Raw genomic sequence first — 22,152 nt, 5'->3', positions numbered from 1 at the left:
TGTTTTCTCGGAAATGTCAATCACTGAAGAAATTCAGGAGCCGGTCTTTGCACCAGCGCCTGATGTGCAGCCGTTTGCAACCGCCTCTCCGCGCACTCTCCCGCCCAGGCCGAAACCCCCAAAGACCGTCAGGGGCCTTCCTATGCATCAAAGGAAGCTCTATAGGAACTTGGCTAGACAGACCCCACGGGTTCAGGGCTTGACGTTTGACCACAATCAGATTCGTTGGATTTCCTACTGGAAGAATGAGCAGAATAAGCAAGTGCAAAAGCACTTCCCTGTCAGCCGGTATGGATTTTTTGGGGCAAGGGCAATGGCTCTAGAGGAACGCAACCGCATCCAGGGGTGGCCGCTTGATGCGGACGAAGCTTTTGATGCAATTGAAAGGCTGAAGGTGGACGCAACTCGGGAGGAAGGGGCCATTGCCAATCGTGAAGATTCGCAGCAGCAGGACACAGACGATGAGCATCCAACTGCCCAGGAATTAGACGAAGTCACACAAGCACACACTGCAGGGGAAGATGGAGAGGACGGCCACGAGAGGCGCAGGCCAGTCGTAGGCTCGATCATCCGTCGTAGGAGAGCCCGTCAAAGAGTTATCAGACGGAAGACAAATGCCGGAACTCAGACAGATCGTCGTACTACCACTTACGCAGGAGGCCAGGGGCCACCTGACATGACAAGTGAACCATATACCCCAGCTGAACTTCGTGAAGCCTCAGCAATACCCCCTCCTGCAACTTACGCAGAGTTCCTGGCACGAGCCTATACCGCATCCGCATCAGTTCATAGCGTCACATCAATGCAGTCACCCGTGATGAGGCGGCACGCTCAAGCCGCAGAACTTTTTGCACGACAGCACAAGAACGGGGAATTGGCCGATGTGCTGTTGGCACTGTCGCCGGTCCTCAGCGCAGGCATGGTATACCTGGAAGGGCAAGCGGTAGAAGCACAGAATTCAGGAGCGAGTCGTCTTGTGTCAATGGCATCTAGTAGTTTTGAAGAACCAGAGCCTCTCGTTGAACCGAACGCATTGCCTGACCAAGAACCAGACGCCCTTAGAGATCTCTTGAATTGCGTCGTCTCCAGACCAACGGATACTGGCGTAGACTGGGATGCCGAAGCCTCCAACACAGCATCGATCGTTGATGTCAGCCGGCCCACAAGAAACCCTAACCAGCAGCAGCAGCGACCATTCTCAAGTACACGCATGAAAACGTAGCGACCTGGACATTTTGTTCGGCTATTTGCCAGTTGCCGGCCCGCTATGTTTTTGCAAAGATTCCTAGCGGATTATCTCCTTATCCATAACTTGAAATCGAGGCTCGTAGCCTGTACAGCCGCTCTACAGCAGCAGTTCTCGCCGTAGATTCGCGGAATGTAGCTCAGATTCTCCCCGCACAATTTTGCGGGTTCGGACGCACGATTTGTGATGCGCTCCGGAAATATACTTTGCTGAAAATTGACGGACTAACTACACGCTCCAAACACCAGAAGCAATACCTCAAAGCTCGGCAAAATACGAGCATGTGCGGAGCCGGTAACGTGGCTTTAAGGCACAACCCAACTAGGTACGTCCTGGGTTTTGTTAAAATTTTTGCCAATTCAAGATAGGCATCATACGCCTTGTTGGTTCGACCGTTAAGGTCAGAGCAAAGGATGAAAAGTTTGAAGCAGCTAAACAGTAGTCTCATACAATGGTACAAAGAGCAACTGCTTCATAATTCGAGCAGCGGTAACTGCACGTTGCTTACAGCCTCGCGCGCCGCGAATGCCCCACACATGACATGGTTCCGCTTGGATGGCAGCAGAAAGTTTAGAAGGGACACAATCATTGGAAGATAACCCCTAAAGAAACGGTGCAAACCAATGCCCCTCTCCATAGACAAGAAGTAGTACTGCTGAAACTGGCCGCTCAGGTAGTGGCTTCTGGAGGAATTGTTTCTACACCTGCATCACCTCCGGAGGATGCGGGGAGGCTTTCGGGATTATCTGAAGCGTCAATGTCCCCTCCCTCATCATCCCCAAGCCATGCAGGCTGCACCTCCCATCCTCCCATCAAGCAACGAAAGACGACGCAGGCTCTACGTGCCTCCTTCAGAGTCTTATACTGATTCAACGGAAAGCTTTTCGTCTTAAATCTGCCGTTCTCTCTCCACTGGCAGCGCCAAAGCTTGCGTGCAACGTCGAGGTAGACTCCTGTGGGAGTGGAGGAGTTGCCACCCCCACCCTGGCCTCGACCACCGGGGGCAGGCCGACTCCTCCCCCGTCTCTGGCGTGCAGCACCTCGCTCGTGAGCGCTGGAACTCTGTGGGCCCGCACCACCTTGTAGTGAAGTGTCCGAAGTAGACCCTGCGTTGCTAGTGGCTCGGCTGCAAACGCTCACACCGCGGCTTGATAGATTTGAATCTACAGACATGCTACAGCGGGAAATAGAGAAGTCAGAGAGACCGCCAGTACCCGGCTCTTGAGACGCCCATACAGGAACGCCCTCCACATTCCGAACCACTACACGTCTGCCACCAATCCGCACTGTCCCTGAACGTTCTCCTAACGATGCCACTGTCCCCAACCGTGTCCTGCAGACAGATAAGAGGCACAAAGTTTGTCAGCATCAGCCCGATGCATCACTGGACAAGCACGAATGTGCTGCAAAGGCGAAAAGGATAGCACAGTGGGCCTTCGGTCTGTCTAAACTCGAAAGATATGACTTGATATTCGTTACATGGGAGCCGAAAATACTATCGAGATAAACCAAAGCCTTGCAAGCTTGGTTTGTATGCACTTCATGTTCCATTTCTCCCCACCCAGTACCGCCTCGTACGCCCTTTGTGTGGTCAAGTGCGGCTGACCCCTGGGAGCGAGAAGATGCGTGAGAGCTGCCACGTGGAGAACTGCCACTACTCTGTGGAGACTGCCTCCAAGAGCGACGCCTGAAGCGTGAGTAGCGCTGCTGTTTTACCCCAAAAGCCCTCAAAGGCTTTACTGCACAAAGCCCACACAGCGCATTCGACATGCCGTTGAACAGGCGTAAATATTTACACTCCGAGCGTGTATTATTCGTGCGAGTCACACGAAGAAAATCAATTTACGAGGACTACCAACCGCTGTATCTAGCAAGGGCTCGCTTGGTGCCCAATGTGGCAGAACATAGCTACGCATCTTGGCACAAAAAACGTACATCGTATCTGCACATCTGTATAGTCCTTGTCAAACGGCTCGTAAGTATCTCTGTAGGAGACGGCTCGCTTCAATAAAGGAAGGGCGTAGAAATCGTCCACAGCCAGTCGGTCCTGCGTGGGTTCCGCTGCAGGCGTCGCAGAAGCTGCTAACGAGCGAAGGAGAGGCGTAGTGACATCCAAATATACTGGTGTGGCATTATCTGTGCGTCGAGCAGCCTCAGAAAGTACCTTCGATGCGTCCTCATGTTCAGTCTTCGTCTTGAAAACATTGGTTGCACTAACCTGCATGCGCGAATTGAAGTCCAACGGGTCTGAGATATGGGGTGTGCCATTCCGAGTATCTGTGGCCCCTGTAGGCACTCCAAAACGTCCACATACAAGTGAAACAACAGCATAAGCTACACAAACAGCTTTTATCCTCTCAGAATGACGCAATTACGCTTCAGCACTTGACTCGTCTTTAATATAGGGAGGTGTTGAGGCCATCAGACCCATCCTCGGACGGCCTACAACAGGACACGCGTTGCGTACCCTCAAGGCTTTGGTCTATGGGGCCGTTGGTGGAGTCGAAAAGAGTGTTCAGGACTCCTTCTAGCAACTCAAATCCCTTTACACACTCGACCTCACCATCCGACGGGGTGCACAGGATGGACGAAACGAACGTCAAGATGCCCTGGCTACTTCCCGGCTGCAACCCAACTAAGGACGAGTCCACAGGGCCCTTCTGTTGCTTTGCCTTTCTTCCTTGCTGGCCGGAGCCTGGTACTCCTGCAGCATTGGAAGCGGGTGCCGTAGTGTCTATATGAAGCCCCAAAATTTGCTCAGTTGTAAGCAGGCCATGGCCGCGAGGCAGCCCAATGGAATGAGTAGTCTGGCGTTCCCCCAGTTCAAAAGGCCAGTTATCCAAACTGTCCACAAGCTCGGCAGCAGCATGAATCAGTTCGATGGGTAGGTCTCCGCTGTGGATACCCACGGCATCCGCTCCTTCGTGGAAGGCCATGGAAATCCCTATTCGGTTTTGGCTGGTGAGAGCATCATTCGTTTGTGCCACTGTAGTCCCCGTTCCCGCATTTTGCACTTGCCCAGCACTGACGCCAGCACTTGACTGGGAGGCCTCTAACATCGGTTCGTAAGGAATGCGAAATAAGTGAGGAGCTGCTGCGAGTGAAATGGTAGAACTCACAGACGAAGAGCTGTCGGAATCGCACTCGTTGCTGTCTAAAGTCCTCGAGTCTGGTCTTGCTGATTCCTGTGCAGCCCCTGTCTTGATGTAGTCCCCCCACCACCACGGCACCAGAGGCATGACTCTCCGAGAAATTTCTGCAAGGCGCGCTGGCGTTGCGTGGAGCTCATCCGATGTTAGCCGCGCTCGTGGCATTCGACGAAGCCTGCGGGGTGAAACATCCACTCCATCTCCACCGTATCCGTCCCCGCCATTTCCAAATCTCCCACAATCATCTCCTGCGAGCAATAAGTGGCACATACTGTACGTATATGCATAAAAACTGCTTTTGCCAAGTGGTTTACGTTCATACTCAAACAAGGCGCTGCATTCCACAAAGTACCTCTCCCTGTAATCTGTGAGTGCATAGCCTAAATGGCAAAATTATAGCCGCACAGCAATCATCTGGGCCCAAGGCAATCACATCAAAGACCTCGATGCCTCACTATCAAAAGTCCGGCCTCTGCGAGCTCTCCCATTCCCATCGCAATGGTTATGAAGTTCGCATTCCTGTGAAGTTGCGGATGAGGAATTTCCAGAGGCTCCATCACTCCCTTGGGAACCAGCATTACGGGGCACCGCAAAACACCGGCCTATGCGGGGACGTCTGGACTGTGCTGGCGGCGTGCTACACGTTGATGGAACTTGCGAAGAAGCAAGTGAAACAGGGTAGCTATAGCGCGGGCTGTGCGTGTCCTCTTCCTCATATTCGTGATCACCCACAACGCCAGACGCAGCTGCTGCCCGTATCACATTTCTTTCGGCGCCACGTGGAGACACCAAGCCCTTATGCAACGGTATTGCTCCTAAAAGAAGGCGCAATTGCTCAGGTGCATATTTTGCCACCTCTGTGTTGTCCACTGCCTCCGGCAGCCATGGGATGGCCTCACAATGCCCGCCATCAACTGCAGACATAGGACATATCTTTTCTTCCGAGGCCCTAGTTGCTGGTGGTCGATACAGATTAGTTGAAAGCATGGACAGCCGGGTGACGCTCTTGTCGAGGTCGCCGCTAGTTACTACGATGTCTGACTCGTTGGAGGTCAGGCTCTGTCTCCGCCGCTGCAAGCACGCTTCTGCCCAATCCCGCGTAGCCCAGCTATGCACGTGCGAAGACCGGGCCCCCTTGCAGCCCTCCACGTCGTCGGCTTCCTTGCGTGCTTCTGGCACGCCCGCTCTTAGAGAATGCGGATGTCTGATCTGTCGTACCCGTTGCATGAGAAAAACGGCGGCTAGAGGTGACAAAATGACGTACTGGCGTAGCCTCAGCAGCATCTGGCCTACAGCACTCCGGAAGCCTGACCTTGTCAATGAAAGGGGCTGGTACAGCTCATGCAAAATCAAGCGAAATTGCATGCGGCACCCCAAGGGACAAATGCGGCACCATTCCCAGCCTCCCTTGTTGCTTCGTGTAGTGGAAACGGGTCGCCTACATGTGGCTAAATCAACGGTGCCTTCACCTGACTCCTCTCCGGAGGAATCTGCAGGCACAAAAAAGGCCACCACTGGACGTCAACTCATTATGAAATCCACCAGGTTATACATACATGTAATTCTAATTGAACACTGCACGGAGACTTTCTTCTGTGAAATGACACCATATACCACTAACGAACCTGTAGGCAGACGCTCCGCCGCAGCCTTATCAACTGCGACTTCAAAAGCCATGAGCGTTCGTCGCCACGCCAGCCGCACACGGCACAGCTGGCCAGAACAAACGCTACAAGGGCATCCACAGCTCCTCGCAGTCCCACCTCCCTGGGTTGGTGGCTGCCGCATCTGGATAAGCCTCTCCAGGGAGGCCACCAGACCCTCTGCATAATCGCCAAAGGCGGCAGCATATTCCTCTGCGCATCACGCAAGAAGGCAGCATGGGTGGCGATTCCAGCTGTCCAAGTACATCCATGATACGTATGTATATATATATATATATATATATATATATTCTCCGGCAACCCCATGTTGTACCCATTCATACAAGCGAGCTCTCAGATATGCCACGATCCCACAGATCGACGCGCAACAAACTGACCCTGGTAGTATGCCAACTGCCCCAAACTGAAATGGAGTGCGCCCACTGCTTACCGGGCGTGACTGCCCATATCTGCTGCTCCGTCGGCGGTTCTCTCGCTGTTCGCGTATACCAACGCTCCAAGGTCTGCAAACCTTCAGCTTCCGTAGTGCCCGCCTCCTTTAGTACCCTGCTCCACGGGGTTTCCGACGGCTGGTGCTGAGACAGGTTCTGAAACACTTTGGGGCGTTTTCTTCGAGTTAAAGCTATTCTTTCTGTAGTGCCCCCTTCAGCATCCCCAACTGCGGCGGTGCAGCGCCTGAGGCATCCAACATCGTCTACAGCTATGCCCCAGGCTCCAAGGATCCTGGTACCTTCTTCGAGGCGATAGAGCCCAGGGGCTGTGAAAGGCTCCTTTGGGGGGGCCCACGACTCAAGGGAAGCAACAGGATCCTGTGAGTCGGTGATACGCGGCCTGATATTTACGTATCGCCCCATATCTTCATCCGAAAGCACAGCTGCCGGGGTGTAGGTGCTCCGTCGAGGGAAGAGTGGTACCAGGGCCCTCCAATAGCGGCGCGTCCGAATTGAACACCGCCGTGCGTGAAGAGTCACTCTTAGACAGTGGTGCGACAAACATCTACTGGGAAGGCTAGCACAGAGGAAAGCAGGGGACAGAGGCTCCCCGTGTACTTGTATCACCTTGCCACTTGCTGGACTTCGAGGAGCGTCAAGCGCAGGGGGAGACGCGCTAATTTGCGAACGGGAGAGATTGCAAGTTAAGTCGTCACCATCACAGCGACTGTCCCCGGAGTTTTTATCACTGTAGCTCCAGCCGGGATATATATCCATTTTGGGGCCCTCTGTTTCGCGTATCTCAGTGTTAGAGGACCGGAAGGCGTGAAGCGTGCTAGTCAGAAGTGCACTGGTATCCAACAAAGCTGCAGCGCGTAACATTTGCCTTCGCTTCTCCGAAAAGTTTTCCCCTAGATTCTGTGGGTCTTCACATACCAAGTGTCGTGGATCTTCTCGCTGATGAGGCTCCAGCTGCCGGTCTGCATCGCGGGACTGTCCACTAAGCTTTTTGTCCCGCTTCGAGCTCGTCGCTGCCCCAGATGCTTCATGCGTGCGATGATGTCTCGACAAGGATATACCATCGTCCTCACTAAACACTTTACTGGAGTGATGGCGCCAGCTGGTCGCCGTTAGCCATCCCTCGAGTTTTTGCTCATGAGCTGCTGGTCCCGTCTGCGGCACTCTGTGTTGACACTGTTGTTTTCGGGCTTCGTGGATGTCAGAAAAGAGCTGTGCAAGATCGTGTGGTGCGGCATTGCGCTCCTGAGACCTCTGAAACACTAATCTCTGTTGTTGCTGTGAGAGTGCCCTCTGACGCAGCAGCTGCTGCTGGTGCTCCATAGAAGCCCTCTGCATCAGCTGAAAGCGCAGCTCCTTGGGACTCCTCACATCCAATAAGTCCGTTTCCGACACTGCAGGAGCTTCGGAGCCCATGGGAACAGTCTCACGCACTTCACGCTCGCCCCTTAGCGCAAGATGTGCCCCTGCGGCCGTATCGGCATCCCGCAGGGTGACTACAGGCATTGGGACTTGCTGTGTCTCATGTGAGGGTTGAAATTGAGGGCTGACAGCCTCCAGTAATTTTGTGGCTTTGTCCTGTGCGCAAAGTTGATCCAGCAGCAGAAGCTGCTGGCTGATTATTGAAAACTGCTCCTGTGGCGTGAAGTCCGCCATTTCTGCTGCGCACAGTCTGTACCTGCACCATCGATTTCCACCAAACGCTTCTTCAATCTAAGAGGCTTTCGACTGGCCAAATATGCCGCAGTAAGGGTGTCCCTTGCAATGCATGCAACACTGCACAACTCTGCTGCTATTTACGAAGTTGGCATGTGCATTGATAATAGCCCCAAAAGCGAGAGCAAATGCTGCCTTACGCCTGTACTAAGCCGCGAGATCCTGGAACCATTGGATCCCACGAATGGGAACTATGCTGATGGTTTCTCGTGGTACTACTTTCTATGGGTTGACGCAATCCACCGTCCGAGTTCGTAGTTGCTGGTGGTGAAGTTCTTCGTGATAAGGCACCATGAACCAAACTGTGCTGAAGCAGAAATTCGCAGCTCGAAGCGTTTTATGCGCAACAAGAGCTTCCACCTTGCTCACCTTTGCAGTGAGTCACCGATGGTAGACTGAGTCTCGACTGTCACCACCTCACTAATGGTGTAGAAAGTTGCTCCCCGTAGCAAGCCTTCATAGATGGCGTTTAAAGGCCTAGACAGTAGCCGACAAAATACCAACTTGGCGCACACGCGCACTATCACCCTTCCGAGGAAGCGCTTCATGCGGTCCACCAGCACCGCACAGGAACTCGAGAGCGTCACTACTGCAAGCAGCAGACGCAGGGCTTCCCGCTTTTCTAGTGCTCTTGCCTCATATAAGAATGCCAGAAATTTCAGGAAATACTGCCGAGGGTTAAGGATGTGTGCTAACGCATTGTTGGGATTGAATCGCACCGTTGTATGGCCACCGCTCCTGGAAGCTGCCACTGAACGGCTGAGGGAATGCCCGATGAGAAAGGAGCTTAGTCTAAGGTATTTTCTCCGTACTTACCTAAATACGTTGTTGTTATAGATGGGGGATCTGATTGTGAGCGCTGCATGATGGAGCAGGTATCTTCTTTTTCTTATAGGAAGCTCGAAATACCCCAGCCGCCCACGAAGGCAGCTATCAACCAGCAGTTAGCAGCCTGCATCAGCAATAATGGAGCTGCTTTGCCTGCTTATATGTACCAATATAACTCAAGTGTATTGCCCATGGATTGTATACTGAGCGAGAACGAGGCTGCTGACTTCAAGCACCAATATTCGCGGTCGATTGGCCGACAGGTGGTGGATGTTGCGCGTATGCAGTAACTGTACCGATCTGCACACCTCATGCAAAGTAATCGGCCCAAGAGCTCATGCATGCTTCGTAACTCTGATTCTTATTACATTGCGCCGCCTTTTTAGTATGAAGCGCTGCTAGTTGCTTGAACTCTTCGCGTTGAATGTACCTCGTGTCTGAATTGCTAGCAAAAATGGCTGCACAGCATCCAATGGGACTTCATGGTCTATAAAATGATGACGTGACTCCAAACTCAGCGAAAGACTAAGGAAAGCTTCGAGCCTCTGCCTTACAAGGCGACATGCAGTTTGAAGCTAATGATGTAAAGCTCGTCATAGGGTATCTATAGGGAGACACTTAGCCCTAAACCCGAAGGTAAAACTCGACACTAAGTTATTTTTATATTTTGTTTAGAATGAGAGCCGTCCCCTCTTGGGGCCCTGGCCCCCTAGGGTCTGTGGATGAGGGAAGAAGAACAGCCACGGTGTGCGTTGGTGCACCCTGATAACTGAGCACTGAAAGCTAGTTGCACATATCAACTAGGAGACAGAGACAGAGCATTGGTTATTATTACGCTGGGCTAACTTCGATCAGCAAGAACTTACATCTACAAACAACTGAGCCAAATAATCAATTCATTGCAATATTTTCAATTTTATGCTAATATAATAAACGATGTCAGGGTGTAGCTCAGCCCTGCACAGGAACCATTCGTGAGCAACTTTAATTAAAAAAAGAAAAGCAGGGGAAATCCGCTTTTTGTCCAGGTGTCTAGCTTTATTGTACCATTGAGAGGCCGCTGACCAGTCCTACCCTCTCGTGTTGTATGGATTTACCTGCTCAGGAAACTAGGATACTGCTTGGTCTCTGGCTGCATGCTGCAAAACATAATGCTACGTGTCTAAAGTATTGACCAGAATTTTTTTTTCGGACCCAGGACAGACAATGGTTGACCAGCGAAGTTTTGAGGATGCTGATATTTCAATGAGTACCATTCACAGTTCCTCACGCATTGCGGCCCTCTTAGTGTTCTTGCTTAAAAGGCCGGGAAAATTTGCATGACAGTGGGAAATCTCGAATCATTATCTTCGGAATATCTGTATTCTCAAAAGTTTGATGGTCGAACGCCGCCTGCCCTCGGTCCGAAAAATATAATTCGAGTCAATCCTTCGGACATAGCATTAATTCTTGCAGCAAGCGACTAACCAAGCGCTGCAGCAGACACAATATACTAACGTTCGCATAATACAAGTGGTATTTTACTTTTTTTACTTTTAAATGCCAGGTGTATTGGGAACCGCCAAGATGTAGCTTCCCACCTTGCACAAAGTTTTTTGTGGCGGCTACCACAATTAGAACAGGAATTGTGTCGGCCAAGAAAATGTATTTTCATCGTATTGTATTCTCCAAAGGGTCTGGGCCGTAGTTGGCTGCTTTGCTGAACTTGTAACAGGCAATTCGGGTCTGCACCAATGAGTGTGTAGAAATCTCAGGGATTGTAGCCCCCATGGGCAGCAATTCTATTCCCTTTAAGAAGTTATTCTAGCGGTGTCAGCCATAGCATGGTGAATTATACCCTTGCATTGCATTATTTGTCTAGTATTTCGCTAGTAGCAACAGTACCTATCAGTGGATTGGCTTTTTACCTTTCTTTACTCAAAAGGTCAAGTGACCAAGCAAAGGTACCTACACGCCCAGTTGCATGACAAACAGTCGATACTTTGAATACTAGCTCTTCCCTTGATTTGAGTAACTTTTATGTCACAAAGGATGCAGTAACCAACATCTTTATGGTACTAGTGTCTAGTTCTTCCAGAGCTGCCGACAATCTCACAAGCCCACCATTTTTCAGGATGGTGCCATGAAAAACACTAGACTCTGCTTTCTCTAAGCCTACAGCTTTGCTCAAACTATCTGTAGAATGTGCGTAGTTAATCCGAGCTTCTCCTTCACATAGGGCCTTTGCGCCTTGAATTGGCCGTTCTCTAGCTGAACAGAAGGCAACTATGTGAGCGTCAGTGATCATGCATTATTTCCTACACTGCACGCATCCTCCCAAGCCTGATGCGTAAGCATTAAGAACGATAATTATGAATACTGTGCAATTCTACACCTGAGTAGTTCCCCTCTCTATATGGCTAGCCGGACTCCTGTTGCTCTTACGAGGCGGGCCACTTGCAGCAGCACATCGGAAGCTCAGAACGAGCTCATTAAACAGCAACCAATCTCAGCACTGATTTACCTAGAGTGTGGTATTTTAGCTCAATAGTATCATCCATCGTAGGCACTGCAGAACACTCCACGAAATTCAGGTCAAGGCCAGTTGCCTCTGAGAATTGGTCTGGCATGGCCCCAAGCAATAAAGCTCGATTCGCATAAGTAACTTTATCCTTTTCATTGGGTATGCTGTACAGTACTTAAACGCGCTGCCGTAGGCTGGTGGCCCTCGTTGAACTAATCAGGAAGAAAAGGCAAGAGGACCCAATCTTTGTTCCTTCTTGCAGTTTCCTGGACGTTATTGGGCTTTAGTACTTAAATGTCAACTCTAGGCACACACTTCGGTTACCATGAGTTGCTCACAAAAAAACAAAGACTGCAGTGCGCTTTGGCTGACAAGATCCAGGAACGCCACACAAAGTCTGCTCCTATGGGTCAACTTTAACCGTAAAAGAAGTAGTGGTCACTCCAGCAGGCGGATCTAAAGCTATGTTGAGAGTGTAATGAATACATCAGGGCTAAATTATCTTTTCCACTTGTACAATCTGCGTACTACAGATTTCTGCAGTACCCTTTTAGTTTGTGCGTTCGGCTAATGCCTTGAAGTTGCGCTGGGGCCTCAAACCTGGCAATTAGTTTTGCAGTCCATCTTTTAGCCCCTCAGTAATGCATATCCTCGAAAAACAGGAAACTGTGTCACCCTCCACAGCATGTGACAATCCGCCTAACAGCCAAAGGCATAATCGTGCAGAAAAAAGCGGACTGACCACTGGTGGGTTTGCATTTCGAAAGCATCTCAATGCCGAAGCAATTTAAACCATTTGCGCGCTTTTTACAAACGTAAATGCACATGGTTTCCTCCTGGTGCAGAAGTGCAGTTGGCAAAAAATTATGTCTTGCCTACGTATATGTATCTGATTAATTCACAAATCACAGAGATAAACACTTCACAAATGGCGAGAGACAGTGCTGAACGGCCAGAATGTGAGACTCACAAAATTGTTGGGCCGAAACGTCTACGGGGCTCTGACTGCCCTAGAGGTTGTGGGCAGAAGCATTGCACGGGTGTTTGTATGACTCGAGGAGATTTACTTTGTCACCTGAAACAGGGTTTGTAGTAGAGTTCAGCAAACAAGCATATGTATAAATAACTCCAAGACAGTAGACTTTCGCTCACTACCAAAGGCTTCCGGGCATCTAGGGAATCGGCAGGATGTTCCAGCGCTCTACAATTCCCGATATAGCGGTTCTGTTGAATCAGAAGCGCCCAAGAAGCGTCCGCAACTTACTCAACCTTGACTATGCAAAAAGAAGACGTGCTCTTGTAGCCATTGCAGCTCTGGCCTTTCCGACATGAATGCAGCGGCTGCTTTGCAGTGGGCAGCTGTGTTGATGGAAGCTCCTGCAGAAATAAACTTGTTGCCAGACTCCGACAAAGAACCACTGCTACCACTAGAGCCTGTGCCTCTGAGCCGCCTCGAATGTGCCAAAGAGGAATCCTGATCTGCTATCGGCTTGACAAGAGCCTTGAAATTGGGAGGTATAGAGACTTGAATGACAGGGGCTAAGGCTTCGTATTGAAGTTTGTCAAAAGGCCCCATTGGGGTGCCGTCCAGGAGCAGAGGCTCTAAGACAATCTTCAAGTTGTGTGACGGTAAGTGATGGGGGTCTGAACTACCATACGAAACCCCACGTGACTCTACAGGAGTATCTGGATACGCCGGGATTCTGGAGCCGTCAAAGGTAGAATTCTTTAATTCTCGTTGTTTCGGGGTAACCTGACGATTTCCTGACAGAGACCGGCTTTTTTTTGCCTGTATATACTGATGAACTTGACGTTCAATTTGGACAACTTTTTCAATATCAGCACCCCCTACTAGCAGGGCCAGCCGAGCAAAAAATTTCCCAAACCCTTCATTCTGAGCTTCAAAATCTAACGTATAAACGTGCTTGCAGTCCCCTGGTGATGCCCGAGACATAAAGTGCTTCTGGCAACTGTCATAACGCTTGCTCCTAGTTTGAAGAGAAAAACTCGATGATCTCAGAGTAACTTGGGTACTTGCAGCTTCCACAGATGCAGGCGCACCTGAGTTGGCATTAGTGGGATTCAAAGATGGCTCTTCCTGTATAGGCGATGGGCCCTCGAGTCCAATAGTGGCCGAGTTCAGTATCGAAGAGGGTTTCTCATTGAGAGAACTCCAGTCCTCATCTGTGACTATCTGTGTGTTGTCACCTGTTTGTGCTGCTGCCAATGCCGCTGCTTCAGAGAGAGCTTTAACCGCTGCCGGAGTTTGCTGGGGATGTCCATAAAGCCGGTGGCAATCGGCTCCACAGAATGAGAGCAGCAGGCAGACGTTATGACGCCATGATAATTTTTTGCCCTGTTCCTGCTTCATATATCTGGTGAGAAATCCATAGCCCTGAAGTGCGAAGCAAAGTTGCCGCTGCCGATTCTGGCCGATGTTTCTAACCGACGACCCACTAAAGACAAGCCCGCATTCTCCAAAAGCTACTTCATTCTCGCGTGTCATCTCCATTTTCGTAGCTCTAACTGCTGAATACAGTTTGCCGTCTTCGTGGCTCATTGAATATACAGCATCAAGAAATGCCGGGAGTAAAACCAATGAGAGAGCCCAACCGAGCATCAACTGAGGATTCACTCCAACTACACGCGTCATCTCGGCTTCAAGAAGTAGGGCGGCTTTTTGAGACCGTTAGTAAGGTGCAAATATAGCTTGGGGAAAGGTAGAAGCGCTTTTGAAACTCTTAACGGGGATCTTGAAATAATTTTTGGCGTTCATATGGATATTCGTAATGTGAATTTACCCGCTGCATCGGCTTCTGCATAACGGGGAGTTCACTATTGGACACTAGAAACGACAGTGAATATAAAATGCTAGGATCCTACCCTCCCTCCACAGTCCCCACTTCTTCAAGTGGAAAGGAGGGTGGAACTGGGCGAAGCGCCCTTCTCCGCTCCTAGTCCCGCCGCACCAAATCTCAATCTGTATAAGACTCTAAGATGCTGCTATTCTACACGTTGTTCAGACATTAGTAGGGCGTACGATGTGGCTTCACTAGCGTAGCCAGGCCTCCTAGGCTCCACCACTGGTGAGCTAGTTGGGGCTATCTTCTGCCTTGCTTGTGCTGCTTGTGCCTTCTACGCAAACATATTGTGGGCTTTTAGCGTTGCGCCGTTTAGATATTGTCTTTTGGCCTACTATATGGTCGACTGCGTCGTGTCGGGTGCAGCAGCCCCACTACGCATGAGCCCCAGACTCTACGTTGGGTCTTTTATGCCCCTATGGGTGCAGTAATATACCAGGAATGCACAGATTAAGTCCATTTTCTTGATAATAGATTGCAATGCGTATTCTCGGGCTTCAATAATTGCTATTCACACAAGCAGGGTAGTTGAATGCATGCATCTGACTGCAACAGCCCAGCACATCCATTCTCTTTCCTCCACGGACTAAGAAAAATAGTCTGTATCTTCATTGCAGCTATCAACTTCTGTATCTTCATGGTCGTCAGAGAGGAGTAAGTACAATTGCCCCCCTGCCACCGATACTTCTCCATTTTTTGTAAAGTTGTGAAGCGGGAGCGCGTGCATTGTGAGTTTCATGTGGTAGGTGATCAGGCCCCATTGTGTAAATATCAACTTTAGATAAGCATACATGAGTTTATAAGGATTTTTAATGGGCATTTCTCAACAGAAGCCTCCTCCTTGAGCCTTGTTCAAAACCCACCTTCTCGGCAAATGCTATATTTGTGGTCTTACAATGCAGACTCTGCTGCCATCACTGAACTGCTACACTATGCTAACAGCTTATCATAGAAGGCCAAGGGTGAGGCTGTGGTGGATGTTAACCTTCTTTATACCACTATACTACCCTACTGTGTGTTTTGTAGAACCATGCCTTGATTCGATCGATGGAGCAGCTGCGTCTGCCCATTGATACTGGCATGCATTTTCTACATCTTGCGTCAAATTTACTTGCATTTGGGCCGAAATGCCCGAAATACAGTATGTATATGAGTAAGATGCCTTCACGCTGAATACATCCATGTTTAACTTCAAATGTTGCTTTGCTAAACGCGTACGCAGTCGCAGAATTGCTTCATTGGAAACGCTAGTCTGCTTCCTCACCGACTTTCCCACCCTTGCAGCCATTGCTTTGAAGCTGCTATTCAGGTCTAATATTGACATTATACACCGTTCAGTGAGCTTACCAGTACTCTTCTCGAGCTTTCCGTTGTATTTACATGCGTCTCTGACCACTCCGGCGTAACACAAGAGCAGATGAGGCTAAGCACTTCGCTGCAGCTTGGGTGTGTGCGTAACGCTTCATCTGAGGTCTTTTGAAAAAGCCACAAAGCTTCAGACTCAACGCAGAATTATTCTGCAGTTACAGAGCGTTTTAAAAGCACTTGCACCTTCCCCTCAACGCATGCCGCAGTATTCTCGAAATGAGAAGAAAGGAACACCCAGGGTGAGCGTATCTGCACCCTCCAAGCACCCAGAGCATTCACAGCAACAGCACGTATCATCTATCACACGTGCACATGTTTTCTTGTGGTATCGAGCTGATAGTGCTCCGCAACGAACAGGACGTATGTCGAGACAGACCAATTAGTTAATTCTTTGCTAAATGATTGCTATAAATCATTAGTCTAGAAGAACGTATTCAAATGGTGAATCAGTCATTTAATCCTTTGATAATCCTTCGTTAATATAAATGCTTGATTACGACGTTTTCAAGTGTAACTAGCCCGCTACACCTCTTCCATTCTTCCCGTTTCTTCAACTTCGAAAACAACCCCAATTTTATACCCTTATGCCGAAGTCTACTGCGTCTAGAAGAGCGGAGAAGCTCCTGCTCGATCAGGCAGGCAGAAACGCGGAATGCACTGCACGTGAGAAAAGTAAGTTTGTGTTTTAGCTGTCCTAAAATTCAACGGGAGGAAAGGCACACACGCTCACCAGCAACGACGGAAGGACCAACCAACACGACTACGGCGAGGGCTGTCGTCAACGCGCCGAGGTGCGTCAGTCTCCTGCTACGAGAAAACAGAAAAATGTAAAGTATGTAAGAGAAATCAAAAACACACCAGTTCAGACGCAGCACTGCGTCTGCACCGAATACGTCAATGCCTGCATGCAAATTAGCCCAAAGCATGAGAAGTAGTTGTGTTTAGAGCCCCAAAGATGCCTGAGGGAAAGTGTAGGGACAACATACCTCAGAGCGCCTGCGCATAAAAATAAGTGTAGCGACCACCTAACAATAATGACTAGAAACTTTCCAAGCAGCCCCCACTAGCTGAAGGTAGCTAGTGCACGCACAGCAAGCGCTGAGGAAAGGACAATTACCGAGGCACCGTCCAGCGCGACTACCAACGTTAGCCAAGCAAAATCACAAAGCTTCCTGCAGGCAACGAAGTCCAAAGTTGCTTTTTCATTAATCACTGAGGTTGGCGTTTTCCAGCCCATTTTGATTGAAATTTTCGTATACTGTTTTATCGGCTCTCAAGCGTTCTAGAAATTCAACAATTCTACAGCTTCCTGTGATGTCTTTGCATCCATATGGGTCAATCGCATCTGCGAAATGGTCTGCGAACGATTCAGGCAGCTTTTAAGCCTCTTGAGAAAGTCAATATTGATAGCTCTGTGGCAGCTCCTTTTCTTAGGGTAATCGCTAGGGTAAGAAAGAACTTCTATATGTGAGAAAAACGGCAAATGTTACCAGGCATGCGGCCGCTAAGCTTTTTCGTCTGGTCGCCTTCCGGTGCACCTCAAAGCCTGTCGATAACACACAGCCGACTGTCGCTTATCATCATACCGTGTTTGTTTCTAGTTATCTTTGCGCATACATTCGTGTACACTAGCCAGCAACTTTCTAAATTCCCCAGCTGCTAAGGGTGGCTGCTAACCCCGGACGACTAGATCTACGACCGTATCAGAGAGAGGCTTTTATGTGTACACTAGGAGCGCGGGAGAGCAAGACAAGTATACGGCTGCACGAGGAATCCATTCAGCATAAGAAGAAAAACCAAGCCAAGCAATTGGATTTGTGTAAGCATAGGGTAACGAATACTGCAGAAAAGTTCGTTCGGTGCGCCCTGTCTGCCCATCTGTCCCATGGCGATTCGTAGCGCCAAAGTTGCAGCTCGTCGGTATGCTGGTCATCAAAGCAATCCACAACGCGCTAGCGAATTTTGGATCCCTATCCGTAACGACACCTTGGGGAAGTCGTGGAGCTCCCAAGCATGAGTAAAGTATACTTGAGTGCCTACGTGAGCCATGCCAGAGCTGAAGCACAGGATGTAATGGGCATATTTGCTATTTGTTAGCAATGAAGCATATTCTATCCTGGCTTTCGACTACCGACGGTCTCAGAAGAAGGTCCAAAATCATATAATACACATTACATTTAGGAAGCAGAGGCCTTCCAAGAAGCAGGATTCGAGAGGAATGCGCAGCTTCAGCTGCTCCTATGCTGGCCATGACGGTGCATGCACCTCTGCCGCGAACTGCATCGCAAGCTACAAAAAGACTGTGAGGGCTTTGTTACTCCAGTGTATATCTCATCATGCGCAGCAGACATGGTTCTGTGTTTTGCACAAAGCGGCACTGCACAGCGAAGTTGAGATATAGAATCGACGGGATACCTGCTCTGCTGTGAACCACATCACGTCATATCTAGCGTGGTAGTGCTTCACCCAATTGCCAATCTATATGCATGCGTATCGTAAGAAGCAGCTAGTTGTGATTGACTTTATGAACCTTCATAGGCAAGAGATATTACACCGCATAGTAGTGAACTTCTAGGGCATCGCAAAAGTTTGTCAGTGACCAATTCGATGACGCCCTTAATGCATTTAACTAAAAAGTAGTAGCGCAGGAAACCCCACAGCCAACAACTCGAAGACTATCAAAGTCCTGAAGACTCTGTGTGAGGCACATCCAAAGGGATTGTGTGTGTGGAAAGTAAAAGGCCGCTCCTATAAATGGCGCCATCACATTTTGGAAAGCCCAACCACGTTGCGTAGAGTCCCTATTCTTGCAGTGAATACCGCTGCTCGGTTTGGTGAACAGATTATGACACGCAATGACTTGATGCGATGAGGACCCTACGGCAGTAGTAGCAGCAGCAGCAGGCCGCTGGGCCTACAGTAGTACTGCTGCTGCTGGTGCTACCGCTGCCAGAAACTCTCGCTTCCTTCTCTATCCTACTTAAATACCTACGGCGATGGGAGAGGAGAGCACCCATCACTACGTAGCTAACATCGGTCGTTAGGAATAGCTAACGCTTGCGACCGGGCAGCACAAGTACCGGAGAAGTTGTAAGGCAGCAAAAAGGCTTTCGTGCCGCGGCATCAGCATCTTCTGTCCCAGTTAGAGACTGTAATTCTTGAGTTAAGCAGACAAAGGAGTAGGGATCATGGCAAGCCCACGCATGAGATTACGAGAGTAAGATGCATGCCATTAAAAGGGTCAATGTTCTTGCTGATGCGTAAGGGTAGAGGCCATATCTTGAGAATTTCACTTTTTGCCCTATCTGGCTTGATTCCTGTAGCTAAAATACGGAATGCTGAACACTTTTTTGCTTTCATAAAATCGAGCAATTGCGTGTTTTCACATATTCCTGCCTATTTAGCGGTAGCTGAAGCGCAGTTTGTAGATGCTTTCGGTGCTCTTCAACGTCTCAGCAACTGACTAAGATGTTTTCCATGCAATATCCATCCATTTTCCCTTGCCAAGCTAAGTGACAACTGTATTGATTTGTGGTTGCAGCTGAGCTAAAGAAATTACAAGTCTTAATAGCATACAAGGATACTCAAGATTGCGAATGAGAGCGTGGGACGCTTTTTTGTGCCTGGCGGCTGAGAGAAAGGAACCTTTTTCGAGAAAGCCTTTGTGAGGTTAGTTGAGTAGACTGTAGATCCACATACTATTCCGAGTGCCTCGCCAAATATGGGGTAGCAGGACAATCTCACAAGTGAGGTTGCTAGGCTGCTTCTCAACCTCTTCTTCATGCTGTGGGGACTTCCGATAAAGCAGAAAATTGGTTGAGGATTACCCAGGGACTAGTTCAGTATAGTGTGCTTGACGACCAGTGGGTGGCCAGCCTGCTGGTAGCTTGTCTTCATGTAGAAATCCGCGAATTCTTCCCTGGTATTTGTTCATTCCTGCTGGCTCTCGACTACACGTTTGATAAGATCCCCTACTCAAGAGCCACGTAAAAAGCCAGTAAAATGTGGTGTATGCCTAGAAACGTCTTTTCACACTGCGCTGCTCATCTCCCCCCGCATAAGGACACTTCTCTATCTGATTAAAATATTAACACTGCTCCACTCACCATTAATGAAATGAGCATTGTAGAGGAGAGCAGGATCAGAAAATTTGCTCACTTTTCAGTGCTTCGTGGAGCATCAATCTCAACAGTCCGCAGCTTCATGCGCGCCTTCCATTGAATAATCCATGGGTGCAACATAGGAGTCATAAAACGTTCTAAAATAATCGCGTCATCTTCTTACATGACAAGCTCATTTTCCAATCAGTATTAAGTAAAGCTGGCAATTCGTAAGCAGTCACGCGAACTTGTAAGAACTCAGAAGTGACCCACCGTGGGTCCCGTACTGCGGCTCTTTTCTCTGTAGTCCCCTTCGATTCGCCAAGGCCTTCGAAGGGGGCAGCACGTTTTCCTGATAAATTTTCTTTGCTGCCCAAGCAACCTGGTCCCGCTCGCCTTAGTCCGGTTGTCCAGGTTCCCGGCTTCTTGCATGAGCCTGCAGTTCCGGATTATCTTACTCAACTGTCCGCAATAGAAGCAGAGCACGTGCGTTTATATAGGGCTGCCTGAGTATGCCCAGAAGAGCGTGCTCTTTAAGGCTTTCTTTTCTCGCCCACTTTCGACTGTGGACTATGGCCCGTGGTACAGCCCCGCTCTCCGTGTGTACTAAATCTTGACTGCACCTTTTCGGCAAATATGCAAGATGTGCATTTGCTTGCTCCTTAAGCCTCAAGTAGCTCATTCTCAATTTATCATACTTATGCGTACACGACCTACTGATAGGCTGTTTAGCTATCGAGTTGTTGCCATTCTGAGGCCAACTGACGGGAAACTTACCTCGGAAAGACCAAGGGTAAAACACTAAGCAAGCAGCGGTTCATATACATTGTGGTTTTTGTAAACTAAATCTCCCATTTCTGAGCGCATTGATCTATTGAGATATGGTGCTGTTCTCTTATTCTAAAATCTACGAAAGCTGGCTGTTGAGTTGATCTCGGCGTAAATCGACGAGTCAAGAATTGTATAAAGGCTTAAACTGTATTAAGCCCCGCAGGTAGAGTGCTTTCTCTCCCTCTCTCTTTTTGTGTGTCTCTGTATATATCGACGTCATCCAAATGTTTTTCCTCCGCTTAGGCTCACTGCAAAGTGCACTCATGCCTCTTTTTCCGGGTGGTACACAGCGATGGATATCACCACCTGGTGATTGAAATATTCGTAATGGCCGTCATGCTTTGGTGGTCGCTCTCACCAACCCATGTATGTATATAGATATATTTTACGATAAAAAGCATACATTTACAGTAGCTGTAAATCATGGGTTTAAGCTGCTTAAAGGCAGGCGTCATGCCTCCTTAATTTCTATCGCGACGGTGCTTTGTCCAGATTGCTGCCCAATTCAATCGAATTATTGTACCATCAAATAAGTTGATGACATTCAAAACACATGCCGTAAGAAAATCCGACATGCCACTGCTTTCTTAGCCAGTATCTGAACGCGGATAGCTTAATTGAACCATGTGGTGCTACCAACTCTAACGCTCCATCAAGGGTCTCTGTAGGAAGACACAGAACTCCAGAATCATTGCAACTTCAATACAACGCTACGGTGTTTTTTTCACAGAAGGGCTCCCCCCTTTCCCTGTATTCACCCTTCAGAGTTTCACAGAGAAACGGGAAAGGACAGCTAATGTGCATCTAGCTGCACCCTCTATACCCTTCAAGCATTCAGAGCTAGTTGAACAAAGCCTCCACCGCATCCATACACGTTGCGTCCTCTCATACGGAGCGGATAGTATTCTGCAAAAACAAGAATGTGCGAACGGCAAACAAATGTTTTTATTCCTTACTAACTCTTCATTAAAGTTACCTAGCTCAGTCGGCGTTTAATCATAGCTTAGCTTGCATAATAGCAGTTTAGTCAATCAATGGCTCGACCAGATACTAATTCTATTTTGCTAATCGTGTAATTTTCCTTTACCTAGGCTGCCTAAATTGGACTGTTATGAGCCAATCTCAAGGAATGATCAGTGTAGAAAGGGCATGCTTTTCCATTCAGCGTGCGCTACAGAAGTGGGTCTCCCTTACCGTGTGTACCCGTGCAGCAGCCACGCTTGCCACCATGCTGCCAAAAGTGGAAGCATTATGTCGTGGGGATAGATCGATAACAGCCAAATTATCGTGTACAGAGCACGCGGAGAGCGTCCATATTTATTGTCGCACGGTTGCCAACGGCGAATTCTCATAATCCATACATTCGCATTGGAGTGCACGTAAACCAATACTGCTTCTTCGTGCCCAGCAAGAAAGGCTTTCACCAGAAGCACGAAG

At 49.0% G+C, this 22,152-nt stretch overlaps 3 protein-coding genes across 3 annotated transcripts; 1 reads left to right on the top strand and 2 right to left on the bottom strand.

Moving 5' to 3' along the window:
• The first annotated feature begins 13 nt into the window (after positions 1-13).
• On the top strand, positions 14-1,222 carry LOC34620140. The gene has a single exon (XM_022733403.1). It carries the CDS (start codon positions 14-16, stop codon positions 1,220-1,222), a length of 1,209 nt encoding a protein of 402 aa, XP_022590578.1.
• A 693-nt stretch (positions 1,223-1,915) lies between these two features.
• On the bottom strand, positions 1,916-8,164 carry LOC34620139. Its single transcript, XM_026336762.1, has 7 exons — positions 6,490-8,164; positions 6,021-6,251; positions 4,851-5,885; positions 3,714-4,643; positions 3,182-3,580; positions 2,808-2,985; positions 1,916-2,579 (listed from the first exon to the last, which is right to left on the bottom strand). The coding sequence occupies exons 1-7, from the start codon at positions 8,162-8,164 to the stop codon at positions 1,916-1,918; spliced, it is 5,112 nt and encodes a 1,703-aa protein (XP_026192547.1).
• Positions 8,165-12,819: 4,655 nt separating this feature from the next.
• Positions 12,820-14,061, bottom strand: LOC34620138. Its single transcript, XM_022733401.2, has one exon. The coding sequence runs from the start codon at positions 14,059-14,061 to the stop codon at positions 12,820-12,822; it is 1,242 nt and encodes a 413-aa protein (XP_022590576.2).
• Between the last annotated feature and the right edge of the window lie 8,091 nt (positions 14,062-22,152).

This window comes from Cyclospora cayetanensis, unplaced genomic scaffold (genome assembly GCF_002999335.1).
Source record: "Cyclospora cayetanensis isolate NF1_C8 unplaced genomic scaffold, CcayRef3 CcayRef3_contig_146, whole genome shotgun sequence".
Taxonomy (NCBI): domain Eukaryota; phylum Apicomplexa; class Conoidasida; order Eucoccidiorida; family Eimeriidae; genus Cyclospora; species Cyclospora cayetanensis.
Note: the sequence above shows the minus strand (reverse complement) of the source record. Positions and strands in the feature narration are given on the sequence as shown.